At 35.9% G+C, this 15,818-nt stretch overlaps 1 protein-coding gene across 1 annotated transcript in view; it reads right to left on the minus strand.

Annotated features, from left to right (window-relative positions):
- Positions 1–5,073: 5,073 nt before the first annotated feature.
- NEIL3 (nei like DNA glycosylase 3) overlaps positions 5,074–15,818 on the minus strand; it is a 28,290-nt gene continuing 17,545 nt past the window's right edge. Inside the window, 5 exon segments of the mRNA XM_030271307.4 lie at positions 5,074–6,349; positions 8,367–8,468; positions 12,948–13,014; positions 13,016–13,105; positions 13,879–14,053. Of these exon segments, the coding sequence (XP_030127167.4) occupies positions 6,273–6,349; positions 8,367–8,468; positions 12,948–13,014; positions 13,016–13,105; positions 13,879–14,053 (511 nt within the window). The 3' untranslated portion in view covers positions 5,074–6,272.

Below are 15,818 nucleotides of genomic sequence, written 5' to 3' on the forward strand. Positions count from 1 at the left end.
AGGAAAGATATCAAGTACAGCCTTCTGTCAAAAGTAAGCAAAAGCAATGACAATCTCTTTTGGGGTTGCAAAAAAGTATTTTACTGTTTTTGATTTCAGTTTTTACTATCCAGCTTTTACAACACAGAATATGAGGGTTTGCGATTTAGTGGTTCAATTGAATGAATCTGTCTGTAGAGCTGTGTTCTTAAGTTCATTAGCTTCTTTTTAGCCATTTTTTTCTATTTCTAAGGACAGAAAAAGAATCTTTGCTCAACGGTCTGACTAAAAGTGAACTATGCTCTGTTTTTGCATGGTATCAAATTGTTCCTTAATAAAGCAATCTCTGTGTACACTGGCAATGTTTTGTATGCACTTACTGAAGAAAGCTTCCCTGTCATTTCACCGTTTGTAGGTTACCACTGAAACACATTCTTTCATTTGTAACTGCCTCAGTCAGGAGTAATTCAGAGTTTTAGGGAATTCAAGATTGATTTTTAGATGGAATCTACAATGCTATATAAACTGAAGTTAATCTATCAGCATTTGTTGTTTAAGTTCAGTTTATCATGTGATTGTTGTAACTCATTAACAGTGTTGTTCATTCTTGTTTTGAATCACTGAATGTGTGCAGGATTTCTGTGCTATTATCTGTAGTCTGTGCATGAAGAAACATCAGTTAGACTGTTAAATTTACTCCAGGTCTAATATACAGCAGGTATGTTATATATTAAGCACTGAAGTATAAATGTTTTCACTGGAGTGTCTGTTCATTCCTCTGCCTAAATTCCATTAAATTTACAGCAAAAAGTCAAATGTTCATGGAGCAGAAATGAATGAATCTCAGGATTTTGTGACTAATATTGTTTAAGCTGCTGAGTCAGAAGCAAACATTTATGTCTGTGCATTTAACGACTTTAGCTGTGTTTTTATTTTCCTTTTTTTCCCCTGACAGTTGGAATCAATGTAAGTAAATACAGCTGCTGGCACAGTGCTGTCTTGGTGTGATTAGCTCATACCTTTACAGAGTGACACGTGGTGGTCTGTGAAATAAAAGCAATCCCTGCCACTGGTGACTTTTTTTCCCTTTTTCCTAATAAGATAGAGAAAAAGCTTTACAAGAATGGTAAATTGTATTGTAAATGTCAGGGGTATTTATTGGTCAGAAATGGTGATTTTGGTGCACTGCACAGAAAAAGAAACTGTTGTGTTAGATGAACAAGAAGTTTCATATTTTCACCCTTTGCATACTTGCCAGCTGGACTCTGAAATACATTTTGACCCTAATTCGGTTTGTTGCTATGTTATGATTTTGATTGCTTGTGTTGTGTAATTACATAGAAAGCAGTGGACTTTGCCACTTGAATGTAGTTGGAAAGTTGGGTTGCGTTTTATATTTCTAATTTCTAAACATTTATAATTTAAAGGTCTGGAGAAATAATAAATTTGATTAAGCAAGAAATCCTCTGGCATTGTTTATTTGAATATTCTTATGTACAGATGGGAAGACCTAAACTTGTTATCTTTTCAATCCATATAGAAAGATTGTTATAGACCTAACCCTCCCAAACAGGAGAAAGGCTTTTTCTCCTATAATCAGAAGAATCCCAGTGATGTTTTCCCTGATCTGCCATTAATGGTACTTTATATTTTCTTCAGATCTGTCAGTTTTCTCTATATTAATTTTGCTTTCTTTGCTGCCAGCAGACCTGTCATAACAGCTTTCTTGACACATTCTGGCTATACCCATCCAGGTTCAACTGTTGCTCAGTTTGCTTTTTGAAGTGTATTTCATGCATGATGTAGGACTGTGTTGTAGTGTAATTTTTGTCATGCAGTATTTGGCAGGGAGAATTCAGTTCTGTATGATATGACCTTTTAAAGGTGCCATAATTCCTGAAGCAGTAGATTACAGTATTGCAGCAGTACAGGTTTAGAATTATACTTAGCGAGATCATGAATGCTTATTGTTCATAAGTAGATGCTTGATGGCATATGTGGTTATTTATTAAAAGCAGTGTGACAGGCTTTTTGAAAACAAAACCAGTTATGATGCTAGCTTAATGCTGCTCCTGGATAGACATTGTAACAAGAAAATTTCCAAGACAAATTATCATGGATCATCTGTGAGATTTGTGGTTGGGTTGGCAGGCTGATACATAGAGAAGTACAAAGGAACTGAAACTTCTAATAAATTAATATTTTTATCTGCAGCATTTTTCCTGAGCATTGGATAGCAATGTAGAACTGATGATTTCCTACTTTCCTTGTGTAATCATTTCTTTAGATATGTGGGTTTTTTTTCTGAAGGATTTATGGTAATAGATGGAGCAAAATATTATAGTTTAAAGGGGTGGATGTAAAATATTATAAATAAGTTTAATTCATACTCAGTCTAGTGTGTTTTGTTAATCTAGTTGTTACTGAAGATTAATTTGTGTGTTATAGAGTATAAAATAAATTACATTGGAGTAGCTACAGTGTTAATGAACTGTAGCTTTTGACATTCCATCTGCACCCATTCTTAAAAATCTGCCAACATGAAAAGTCCTGTGATCTCACTTCTCAGCTAGAGTTTTGACAGATCTTGTTAGTGCTTAATGAAAGTACTAGCCCCAAAAATTGGTCTTTAGGGGTAACATCACTTTGCTATGTGAGCTTAAGAATGTTACCAGCCTTCAATTGATTTCTGCAGTGCTACTTCTCCCTGCCTGCTGTGTCTCTTCACTTGAGGTTACTGTTCATATACCAGGACTGGCAGACTGCGGGATGCTTCATTCCAGATCCTACAGTTTAGCCTCTCTGACCTCCCTCTGCACTTTGCACTGGGAATAGCAATTGCCTGCACCCCATTTCATCGACTCTAAATTCCCATCTAGGAGCTGCAAGGAAGGGCTGCAGGGGGATGTATGCTGGGGGAGCATACATCAAGTATGTATATCATACTATCATCATTCCTGTTTTGAGCTCCAGGAATCATACTTACAGCAGCAGTGCTAATAAAATCCACCAAAAGCAGCTGTATTGGACAAGGAAGAACTGTTAATAACAATTAATAATGAAGGGCTGAAGACAAGGTTATATTTGTCCATCTCTCAAGGATGGTTTCAGCTGAAGAAAGATTTTGCTACTCAAAATGATCAGGATACTACCCACATGTGGGAGTATGTGTTTTCTCTTCAGTTGTGCAGTTGGTTGATAATTGTGCAGCTCCAGAAAATGGATCAGCTTGCTGCCTGGCTAAAAAAAGTATTTTTTTCTTTTTCAGAATGTAAGCAAGCTGTTCTGTTTTACTTTAGGGCCACGCAGTTGCTAATACTAACAAAAGGTCGAATGCAGGAATATGCAGTAGGACGCTGAGGAGCACAGGAAACTATCCAGCTGGTGACAGCACGTTCTTAGTTTGGCAAAAGAAGACTCTCTTAAATTTTCCTGCAGATTGAAGTAAGGTGCCTGTCTCTGCAGGTTTCATGATTCAATCCTCATGCTAGAGGCCCATCTGCTCTTTTCCCCCCCAATACAATTTAGTAAAAGATATGAAAAATCTGGATGGGCATTTACTGTTGTTTTATTCTTTTATTTTTTTTATCAACAGGCTATTGTCATGTTTTCCTTATTCTGTCTTCTGTCATGTAAATACTTAATTATCTACCATAGGTTTCCCATTTTCAGGATGGGAAAGTGCAGAGTCCCATATCACTTTCAGATCACCTTCTCTTTGTTAAAATGTGAATTTGAATTTCTGCTGACTGAGGAGGCTTTACAACTTCAGAACAGCTGCTGCTACTACAATGCTTTATGAAAATGTGAGCACTATTGAATGCAGTCTCCTTGACTGGCTATTTAATTGAAAGTCACTGTGAGATGTGCTTTGTGTTAACACCGCTGTGTTTGGACAGACTGTGAGATTGGATTCTTGGGGAGTTCTGTCACGGGGATGTCTGGTTACTGAATCACAAACAGTTTTAGGGAAGAGACAATCACCAGTATGCTCAGTGGAGCTATGATAACATCTGCAGGCACACTCAAGAATAGAGCCATAACCCTGTAACTTAATTTGAAAAATCAAAACTCTTTCAGACTTGGGAATAGAAGTTTGATCTTGCATAAAGTTGTACTTTTATAACAATAATGTAGTGCCTTACTGTGAGAAATACAAGTGCTAATGCCAGATAAATATTCCAACTGTCATTTATAATTATAATTTTTGCACTTTGGTCAGGCAGCTATTCATAATATGCCAGTCAGTGTTGGACTTAACCATTATGTTCTGCTTTGTACCTATAATTTTTCAAGGTTTGGCATTTGGGAAAAAATTCAAATGTATACTAGAAGTTCGGGTAATGTGGTCATCCAATAGACTGTCTCATGTAAGTGCCTCTAAAGTATTTCTCACACATATGAAGTATTTCTCACAACAAATAACAAAATCCCTGGATAATATAGTACTACTGAAGCCTTTAGTCTCAGTATTCATTGAGAGTGCCCCAAAAAGGGAAAAGTTGCCTTTTCTTGGGAAATTCCAAAGGAGACCTAGACACCGGAGTCTAACATTTTAAGCTCTGTGAAGACCTTAGTACTTTGTAGCATCTGCTGCTTTCTGTCTTTGGAAGTATCCCACATCTGTATGTGATTTTGTTAGTGAGATTGTGTAAAAGTGGTAGCCCCCGCTGCTACTAAGATAACAGTGCCTCAAGCTCAACCCCAGGGCCTCGTTGGATGGACCTGCTGATCCACCACACTGAGTGCTACTCAGCAGGCAGGGAGTTTATGCATCTCTGGCTTGTTGTATTTCTTCCTAATGACTGTGCTGTTACGTGTGGAACATTAAAATCCATGTTCAAATAATAACCTGCCTAATTATGCTAGAACGCTGAGGCCAAAGAATCTTTTTCTCCTCATTTTCCTTTAATAAGTAGCAATTCATTTATACTAGGTGGAACAGCCTCAGTAAGAAACATGAGATGAGGAAGACAGCATGTGATTCCATAAAGGTACACATCCTGACCCGTGTCTGTTCTTGTCAGTGCTGGTTAGGTAATGTGTGAGTCAACACATAACAGGTAACGAAGGCAACCACCAAGCCACATCTAAAATGCAGAGTAGATTTATTTAATTGTGAACATTGTTTACAACACAGGGCAGGAGAGACACACAGGGACACAGGCTCCTTGGGCTTAGCTCACCCTAGTGGGCACCAGGAGGGTCTCTGCTTGTCTTAACACTACAGAAGGCTTTGTGCATGTCCTGTGTTATGTTCACAGGAATTCCACTTAAAACAGGCAGAAGATAAACCACACTAGGCATAATAAATGGACATAGTTTTTCCCACACTGACATTTTTAGCAATCCCAGCTGCAAGGTCACCTTGAGCAAAACTATTCCCTCCTCCTCACCACATCTTGTGGTTTTAACCCTTTCTTCCTGTTCTTACCAGTATGTGGTAAGCATCTGGTAAGCATTCCTTGAATTCCTGCAGAGCTCAGAAAACAGACCAAATTCCTGAATGGTTCACTAATAAGGCATTAAGGCAACTTTCTGGTAAAACTTCTGACTACAAGAATTTGCTATCAGTGTGGTTCTTTTAACTTCCCACTTATGACATTTTCATTTTAACAAGTGTCTGTTTCCAATAATGTTATGACTTAATAGTGAACTAACAGCATACATATCTTGTGCCTCAGAATTACAAACTAGGTGTCTTTTCTCCCAGAATGAGTATATTTTATTCTCAAACCAAACATGGGAGACTACCAGCCTAAGCACAACCCTTTTCTTTATACAGTCACAGTTTCAGGTCTGCCATCCCGTATGTGGAATTTATAGGTAAAAACTTTCAATATTTGTAATGATATTCTGGCAATGTTAGCAGCCTGTCCACAGGATAACAATTTAGCAGAGATCTTTGTAATCTCAGTAATTAATTAATGATCAGTATATCTTTCCTACATCCAAGAATGTTTACTTCAGCCTTACTTAACAGGGTTACAGAAATGTGTTCGGAAACGATGCTTCGGGGTGAGCTATCTGGTAAAGCAGCATTACAGCCTGAAAAGTGCACACTGATTTAGGTGAGAGATTGTGACTGCCATCTGTCTTAATCATATGGCTAAGCACCTTAAATTTATGTTTCAGGATATTTTGTAACTGAAACAGCTACATTCATTTATTTTTATTGCAGGGAATAAGTGGGAATTGTTTTATTTTCTTCTGCAATCTGAATATATATTTTCCTGCATCTTGACTGCCTCATACTCACATCTTTATTAAGTCTTCCAAAACTTCTGGAAAAATTATAGTTCTGGTTGACCAAACAAATTTCTGGACTTGCATTTGTACCAGAGTAGAGAGTTACGGTCATCTGGCAGGCCTGCAAAGAAATTATAGAACAAATTACCATTACTATAATGTATTTACCATGGTGGCAAAATTATATGTGAATGGACGTAATGAAAAATTGAAGGTAATTTCTTTTGACCTTACTGTGTGTTTGCACTGCAAAATCTTTTTATTATTTGCAATAGCTAGGAAACAATATTTTCAGTGGATATGTACACTATTCTCTAACTTAGCAGCTTTCAATAAAGCAAGGTAATTACACATACACTTGATTTTAAATAAATAGTTTCAGTTGGGTATACTTTCATTTTCAAAGTTAATGTAGTTGTGCTTTGTTTAGCACGAAACACTGAGTATGTCTAGTTCTTGACTCACTCATCATGAGCAAATGCAGCCTGCTGCCAGTTGGTGGCTGAGCCTGCAGTTCTGCTACTAAAGGAATAGAATCCAAGAGCTGCAGATATTGTGTGTCCCCCAGTCATTCTTGCTCCTAGGAAACAATCCCAACTTCAGTTGCAAGGGTTTTTTTCTGTTACTTTTTTCAATCCAGCAGCCCAAACAAGCTCTAAATATAGCGTGAATCTAATTACCTAAACTGTCATTAAAAGACGCCTCTCAATCAGCAGAGCCTGTTCGCTGATTGTCACCTGAAGCCTTGCAATTAACACAACCAGTATTTTTGGCAAAATAAAAAAGTGCAACTTGATTAATAGTGCTATCTCAGGAAGGTAGTTTCATTTTTATTTATTACCATTAAAGCTGTCAGTCCTGCATACCATATTTTAAGACTTCAGAATAGATACAGCTAAATGGATACATGAAAAATAGGCTTTATATGGCTTATAGAGATTTTAGGAACAAAGGTGAAGTGCTTGAATTTTTCCATGTGCTTCATGTGTTGGTATAACAATAAATTAAATTAAGTTAATCCACCATGTGCAATCAATAAGGCTTTAAACTGAATTTGAAAGTAATGTGTTCTAGGCAGCACCCAAATGTAGCTTGTGCAGAGCAATGAGGAGGAAACAAGAGTTGTTTGAATTACAGCTGGTAATCGTTATCAGGGACTGTGTTCAGTAGTACCTAATGTATTACATTCAAACTAGCATCACCTGAGATCTGCTAAATAAAGTTTTAGGTTAGTAGTCATGGCAATTTTTGGGGGGCTGGGGGAGAGGAACCTCCTTTTCCGCACTATAGTTTCAGGGTTTTATTCCCCTCACCTGAATTCCACCTTCCATGTGAGCAGTAATGAAAAAAGCAAGTGCATTATTTTTCTAATTGCTTGTTCATACAAATGGATTTTAAGCTTGTTTGTGCATTTTAGTGTTGAGTGTATTTTTTACTTTTATCCTCTACAAGGCCAAGTATTGACTTAAATGTTATTTCTCAGTTATAATCAAAGAAAGTTACACAGTTACATTCAAGACCACTTCATGTGAAAGGACCATCCTTAAGAAATTTCCCAACAGCCCACCATCTTTGCCTTGAGTGGAACTTTGGTTAAATGTATTTTTCACTTCCACAGGCTCAGCAGCATTACTATAGTAATGAGTTTAACTTTTATATTGCAGAGTTGCTCTTCAAATGTAGTCTAGATTTAAAATTGAAGTTTAAATTTTAGTTTGTTTATAGAGATCTTGTAACTTCAGTGTTTTTCTAAAGACATTTCAAAATTTTTATTTTTATGTTTAGGTCATCCTGAAGTTCTAGAACACATTTAATGAATTTAAAAATGCTTGGATTTTGTTTCTTTTTTGTTAAAACCTATGTGGTTTTGCTGGTATAGAATTATTTATAGTTGAGAAATGTAGTCTGAATTATTTTTATGAGAGGTTATGCATTATTTTTTTCTGTGGTTGTTCTTAATGGATATTGCCATTGCCTTAGGTTTGAAATAATGTTAGCCTAAGCCAATATTATACTTTTCAAAAGTCAGCTAGCAAAAAACAATTTGCAAATGCTGCTTAACTGGGGATGGGGAACAAAGCTGATGATCCCTGTGCATTGATTTTTGAATAAAGCTTAAAATGTGTTTCTCAGTTTACCCTGTTGCAGGTGGTCTCTTCCATACTGCAGTGTCCTTGTCTCTAATAAATGATGAAGGATTTTTTGCACATCAAATGATACTGTCACTGTCATCATGAGTACTGTGATAGAACAAAAGAAGTTATGTTTAAAGAAAACAGACAGAAGAAAAATCTAAATCCACGTTTGCTACAGAAGTGTATGGTGGATGATTATTTAGACCACACAGGCTTTTAGTGTCTGACTTAAATTTCAGCTCCGTAAGTAGCTGAACCAGTCACATGGGCTTTCTCCTCTGCCAAAACAGAGGAACTCTTGCTTCAATTTCCCCTTCAGTGTTCCTAACTACGCAGTTCATACCACCTTTAAGTCAGGCTCAGCTGCTCAGAGTCAAGACTCTGCTCTTTACTCTGCCATCTCTCTGTTAAGAAGATACACCTAAAACCTTAGTATTAAAAGATGAGTAGTGTTAGCACCTTTTCATAGTATGATCATATCACGTGGCTAATTGCTGAAAGACAGTCATATTGTTTGAAGCTGATTTTATAATAAAAAATTATAAAGCATACAAACTCTGCAGGGACTTGCACTTTTTACAGCAGTGGCAATTTAGTAAGTTAAATAACTAAAGCACTAACTGTGTTTAGACAATACTGTGTACACTCTGAATTCTGCTCACCTGTAAATGTGCTTGATGCATTTTTAATAAGCTTTCATATGGAAAATAATTTGTTGGGTTCTCTCCTTAGATTGGCTTTTATTTTGTTGTTCCACAAATATAAATTATAGTGCATTGCTATACAATTCTAAATTAATTTTGAATGTATGTTTTGAATATTCAAGTAAAAATTTGACATAATAAACAACCTTTCAGGCATCAGAGAAATAAAAACAGATGTGCAGAATATTAAGTTACACTGGATGATAAACTCTGCCTATCATCAGCAAGCTGAATTGCAGAAAGTGCAAAAGGTACAAGAAGAGGCATTGAAAAGAATTTTAAATCTCCTAGAATTTTCACAGTTTGCTGTGAAGTCTGTTAAAGACTTTACAATACCTTTTGATTTCATGTGAAAGATGCTTAGCCACTAATGATCAGCATTCATACAGATATTAAGGAAGGTGTCCTCTGCTTCTTTGAAAGTCTCTTTCCATCATTGAGCTAAATGACTCTTATGTAAGTTTCCATTCCAGAAAAACAAGTGAGAACTAACACCTTTTTATGTAGGAAAGTGGATACAGAATAGCTGTATAATTGTAAAGGTCTGTAGTCACAGTCGTGACATAGTCACATCCCAAAACTTGAGTGCATATTTTCAGTGTAAATTTAGTGCTACCTCAGTGAATTAATAAGTAGTATTCTAGTCATTTATTTGCTGAATTTGTATTGACATCACATGGCATGCCTGTCTTTAACAAGTACCTGGTTAAAAAACTATTTAAAATAAGGATTTAAAGGCATGAAACCAGGCATAAAATCTGTTGATTCTAAACCAAATGGGACCTATTGGAAAATAAATATTAATTTCAGTCTGAAGGGAATGCTCTCCCTAAACTTACTTAAACTGTAATAGTAATGAAAGTGCTACTTATAAAGCAGAAACTGCTTATGGCATTTGGCATTAGTATTTTCTGAGTTTAAAATTTTTACTCCACAACTTGTGTGACCTTGATTTGATCCTCTAAAACCTGTTTAGTATAGCATCTCAGCTGAGTTCAGGGGCTTTTTCAGGTTATTTTGTGGTATATAAAACATGTTTTCAGCTTAAGGTAAAAGGCAGTTTCTATTATGAGTCATGCTATCACCATGTAGCATTAACGTCTGAAAAAAGCTCTCTAAAAGTTATACACAAGAGTACTTAGAAGTCAGCTTTACTGGAAGTCTCCTTTTTATTACAGAACTGTCATCAGCACCTCATTTTAGAAATCATCCAGTCAAAGGGGCTTATGTGAGCCTGTCATTCCTAACAGCCTCCTGTAGGCTGTTAGGTAATACTCCCATTTTTCTTGGTTGTGTTTGGGTAAAGGCCAAAGTAACAAAAATGTCAGAACCCTAGAAAGGGGTGTATTTTAGAAAGGCCTTTAGAAAGGGCTGTATTTTTCTAAAAGCTTTACATTTCTTTTCTAAAAAATTTACATTGGCTTTCATTAGGAATAGAAATTACAGAAAATCTTTGTGAAAAACAGCTCCCTCTTTCAACCTAGATCTTGTTAGTCTTTTTAGCCTTCACAGTTCATTGTGTGCTATACAAGCCATTAAAATGTGTAAGCCAGATCTGAAAGAAGTGGGTTCCATCACTTGCACTGTGATAGATGAATCAATGTGAAAAAATAAAAACACATTTGTAAACTACTAGAATAAAAGCCAAAAATCATGACTTTTATCTGATTTTGCACACTTGGTTGCAGTTTCTTTTTGAAAGGTTGAGTGTGGATATATTCCAAGATAAGTTTTGTTGCCAGCTTTTTTTTGGGCAAAACTTGTTATAACCAGCTATCAGCCAGACCTTGTTAAACAAGCTACAAAGTGCCATTGTCTCCAAGGGACAAAGAAAGAAGAGAAAAAAAAAAAAAAGAATTTAAAAAGCAGTGCCAGCAAAAGCAGTAAGGTTTGCAGAGGAATCTAATGAATTAGAATTCAGTCTCTTGTTTCGTTTCCTACTTTCTTTAAGTGTAAACATGTGAGATTCCTTCATATGCTAGTTCACTGTGGTAAGCTCAGAGTGTCCTTGCCCTTTGATTTCCCTGTCTGCTGTTCCTCACCTTGTGACATTACACAGCTAGCGTATATAGCAAAATTAGGCTGGTACAAATATACCATATACAACATATTCAAGAAATACAGGAAGAGAAAAAGTAAAGTGATTGTAGTAGCTAATAAAAGCACTTAATCCTTTAAAACTTGTATATATTTTATTTAAACAGATATTCACTTCTTGTCTTGCTAGTAAGCAAAAAAAAATATGTAAAAGCCCAACTCTTATTTTTCATGTGTTAAAGTTTGAAAAATTAATTTAACTTCCAGCTTCAGAGAAATCCTAACATTCATAGAAGGCAAGTAATCAGAAATGGTTGTATTTCTTTTTTATTTTTCAACTTTAACTGAACTGCTGAAGATTAATCCCTGTCCCAGACATCCAAAAGCATGTACAATTTAAAAATAATCAAACACTTTATCACCATAATGAATTGTACAAATACAAGTGAGTAACCAGTGAGATTGCAATTTTAAAGATTTAGATGTATAAGCACAAGCTAGCAGCAACATATCATTGCAACAAGAACCATCACAGAAAGAGACGGCAATGGAAAAATAAGTCTTCACCATGTGAAGTAGATTGTTTTGTTCTCAGGTGGAGTTCTGTACCTCATGAAAAGAGGTATGTTATTTGGAAAGAGGCCACTAAGCAACATAAAGATTATAGTTTCTACAATCTGATTTAAAAAAATTTTCTTCATGTAAGGAAAGTTTTGAAAGATTCCAAAGGTATCAAAGGCTACTGAAAAGAGGAAGAAAAAAAGCCTCTGAATTTGTGATGCTTAGGAAAAGAATAAAAGTTTTCCTTGAATCATGATTTAATTGGAAGATTTAACTGGAATAAAGTTATACAATGTTCTCAAGAAAAGCAAGTTCTCCATAAAACAAAAAACCACAAGTATTTACACAGATAAAAGAACCATTTGTAAGGTGCTTTTAAATGTACTTCATCCCACATATTTTGCTGGGAAGCAATACTATTTCCCATTATTTTTAACTAAAAACTGGTTGCAATTGAATGATGTATGAAGCTGAATGATGTATGACCATTTCATTAGTGTCATTTTCCTCAGTATCTATAGTACACTTTCTAAAGATTAGAAGATTTCTGCTTCTGATTTGATAGCTTGGCGTATTCTATTTACCCCTTGCTTCAGCAAATTTTGGTAAAACCAACAAATACAAACTGAGTTTTAAGTATCTTGGAGGTAAGATTTTATTATCTATTACATATGGAGTGGGTGAAAAATGTTCAGTAGCAACTAGAAGAAAACATTAAGATGTGGATTTAGAATATGTAATTTAGAAAACCAAAGAGTCATGTTATTTGTTTTAGGGAAGCTTTTTGTCATTTTCCAAATCTAAGCAAGGTCAGTCAACTGTTGTAACATCTGAGTTGTACAGTTTGTTGCTTTTGCATCTTAAGCACAAAGTGGTATTTAATAAAGTATATTCTTTTTATTCACTTTTGTTAAATAAAAGTTTACACTTAAGAAAATTTAAAACAATACACGAACATTTAAAACAATACATGAAAACTTAAAACAATACATTAGAGGAAACAGTGCAATTTTTTATTAGAAATACAATAATACGTCACAGTATGTTGCAAGCTAAATGTTTATTTCAAAATTGTAAGCTGCACAGAAGAAGTGTTTGATTTTTATAGGACTATGTAAAATTACTCCTTCTAGATATGTTCTTTACATTGGAGATCTTTTACTAGTTAATGAGTGAACAGGGAAAAAGAACAAAACTGAATTTACTACAAATGTTCTGTGCACTTAAGACATCCTGAAGAACAGGTAATTGTAACATGAGCATCATGGAAGAATCTGCATACCTGGCCCATTTTCTGCCCATTGGAAGAAGCCACACTGTTTTTCCTTCACAAGAGGGCACACAAAAAAAGTTCTTTCCATTATTGGGACCAATCTTCAACACAGTCTTCATAACACATCGCTTGCCATGGTTACAAAATGGAAAATCCAAGTCAGCCCACTGCCAAAGAAACAGGTTTCAGGCACATGTGATGGCTATGAATTCCTTATTTTAAAATTGACAACAGAAAAAGATCTACAGAGGGTGCCATGAAAGAAATCCTTCCTAGTACTTAGATTTATTTTATCTCTTTTGTGAACACTTTTTAGATTTTTCTTTAACATCAACTGCAACTGCACGCACTTTGACTGGTGTAACTTGAAATTATGTTAGCATTTTTTTTTTTTTTCAAATTTAGGCATTACTGTCTTGAGTTCATCTATTAACCACCTGATAGACACCTACATCCATAGCAAGGAGCAGAGGCCACCAATCGGACCTAGGAAGGTCCTGTTAGGTATCAGTGCAGCAGTGAGAGGGGTTTGTCCAGGCAGATTACAGAATTATCATCCTAAAAGGCTCAGGATTTTGGTTAGCCAGAAACATTGCTGACAATTAGATCTAGTTTCTTATAGTCCTTTCAGGAAGAAGCTGATCTGAACTTGTACATGTCCCCTCAAACCAGTATTTCTCTTATACATCCGTTTCACACCACTCAGAAGTAGACTAAGAGCATTTGCACAAGCAGGTGCCATCTCAACACTAAGAGAAGTAACTAAAACTGTTAAGTTCAATAGCTGTTATTATGCTCTAAGTTTCAATTCAATGTGCAAGAGTATTTATGTCAAACTTTAAATGGAATATATCTGTCCATGATTGACAGGTCACTGGGCCAAGGAGATTGCAGGAACAAGCACTGATTATAAAAACAGGTCCTGAAGTCTTATACATACTTGAAAGTATTCACACCGAGTTTCCCTGGAGAGAGAGCAGCAGTAAAACTGCCTTCCCTTGTTTTCTCCATCCTTTCTCACAACTCTGAGGCTGCAGAGACGTCTGTGTTTAGTGCACCGAGGATGCCCCATGCTCAACATCCCAGTATCATCTGTCACATTACTTTGAGGTGCGCTGTAATGACAGGTTACAAAATGACTTCTGCATAATTTAAAAGGAATTGCCAGCCAAAGAACTCTCTTCTACCATTACAATAGCTCACCCAGTGTACTTTTGCACACAGTGACAGACAAAGGACTTGCTTCTCTAGTGCACCCTATTGTGCCTTTAAAGCTGAACGATTGCAAGTTGTGAACAGACACAACTGTGTGCTTTCCTTGAGGTATTATACCTGTTTTCCCCACCATGTCTTAAATTAATTTGAAGTACTTAAATTCATGTATGAAACAAAATAAATATTACTACCGATGTTATACTGCCCACCTCAAATTCTGACATGTTCTAAAATAGTATTCTGCTCTCAGTGGGAAAAAGACCAATACCACTAATTACTCCAGTCTGAAGATATTTGTATGCTTCACAGAAAAGACTCCCACCCTCTTTACTGAAAAATCATAGTAATGCTCCAAATCACATTTGGACAAGAAATAATCCAGATGATGGGATAGAACAGAATTCTTTGAATGGGATAAAGTTTCCTGCTTCCTCATGATTGAGACAATTTCTGACTATCTGCAATACACAAGGTTTCATTTAAAAATAGTAACATGAAAAAGATTAATCCTCTGAAATCTATCTTTCCAATATATTTATAGAGCAGAAAAGCAGTAATGTAACCTTAATGAAAAAAGAAAATATTAATTCATTCTGGTCAAGTTCTCAGCTTAGGATTTTTATGTTGTCTTCTGTGTCTGGAAGATTGCAGTCCTGCAGACACCAGTTTTATTTCAACACCTCATTAAAACACAAGATAAAAATAACCAACAGATTTTTTTGCTTTTGTTGTTTTTGGTTGTTTAAGAAAATACTATAAAAAAAGCATTTCAGTTGATGACTTGCTACAACAACCTGTAGTCATGATTGATACTATCTCATTTCTTGTTTACAGTCCTCTGTATTCTCAATTATCCTGCCTACAGCCTCAGTTCCTCAGTCTGTACTGTGACCATGAGGAGGAATTGTATTCATTCTGTCTAGCCTGGCTAGTCAGCGAGATCGTTTCAAAACTGGTGCTTCAGCAATGTAAGAAGTAATTTCTGTATTTCAGAACAGACACATGACAAAGGATTTTGTAACACATCATCAATATTTCACATTCAGCCTGCATAATTTACCATTGTAAGTGACATCTACCTTGCACTCCCATTACTGCTGTTACTATCTGCCCAACTTTTCTGTGACAACCCTCATAGATTCTCACATTTCTCTTAACTAGGCAACGGATGTGTCTGAACAGGGCTCTGTAAATAAAAGTATGGGTAGAGCATTTAAGTGGTTATATACAGAATGAGGAGAGAAGAATAAAAACAGTGATGGGAAGCTCATCAAGCTAACTGTACAGAGCTTCCGCTCATGGAAGAATGCAGAAACCTGATAGTTGACAAATAACTTTAATTAGAATATATTCATCCAGATAGCTTCCTTTTGTAATCTTTCACACTGATTTCAAGGTCTGTCTAAGCAAATAGCAACTACAGTGCTAAGATCAGACAACTCCTTAGGTAGAAAAGTGCTTGACCTATTAAAACTAGACTGGCTTATTCAACAGGAATAGCTGAGCTATGAACAGCTGTTTAGCTTACAGCAGCACTGGCTAAATGCCAAAATCAGGACTTTTCTAGTGACAGCCTAGGTAATTCAGTGATTTTGAAATATGAATTAAATTATAGTTAGCCTAGAATAAGTTACCTCTGGCAGAAATCCAAAGACAACACTGTCT

This window comes from Taeniopygia guttata, chromosome 4 (genome assembly GCF_048771995.1).
Source record: "Taeniopygia guttata chromosome 4, bTaeGut7.mat, whole genome shotgun sequence".
Taxonomy (NCBI): Eukaryota; Metazoa; Chordata; class Aves; order Passeriformes; family Estrildidae; genus Taeniopygia; species Taeniopygia guttata.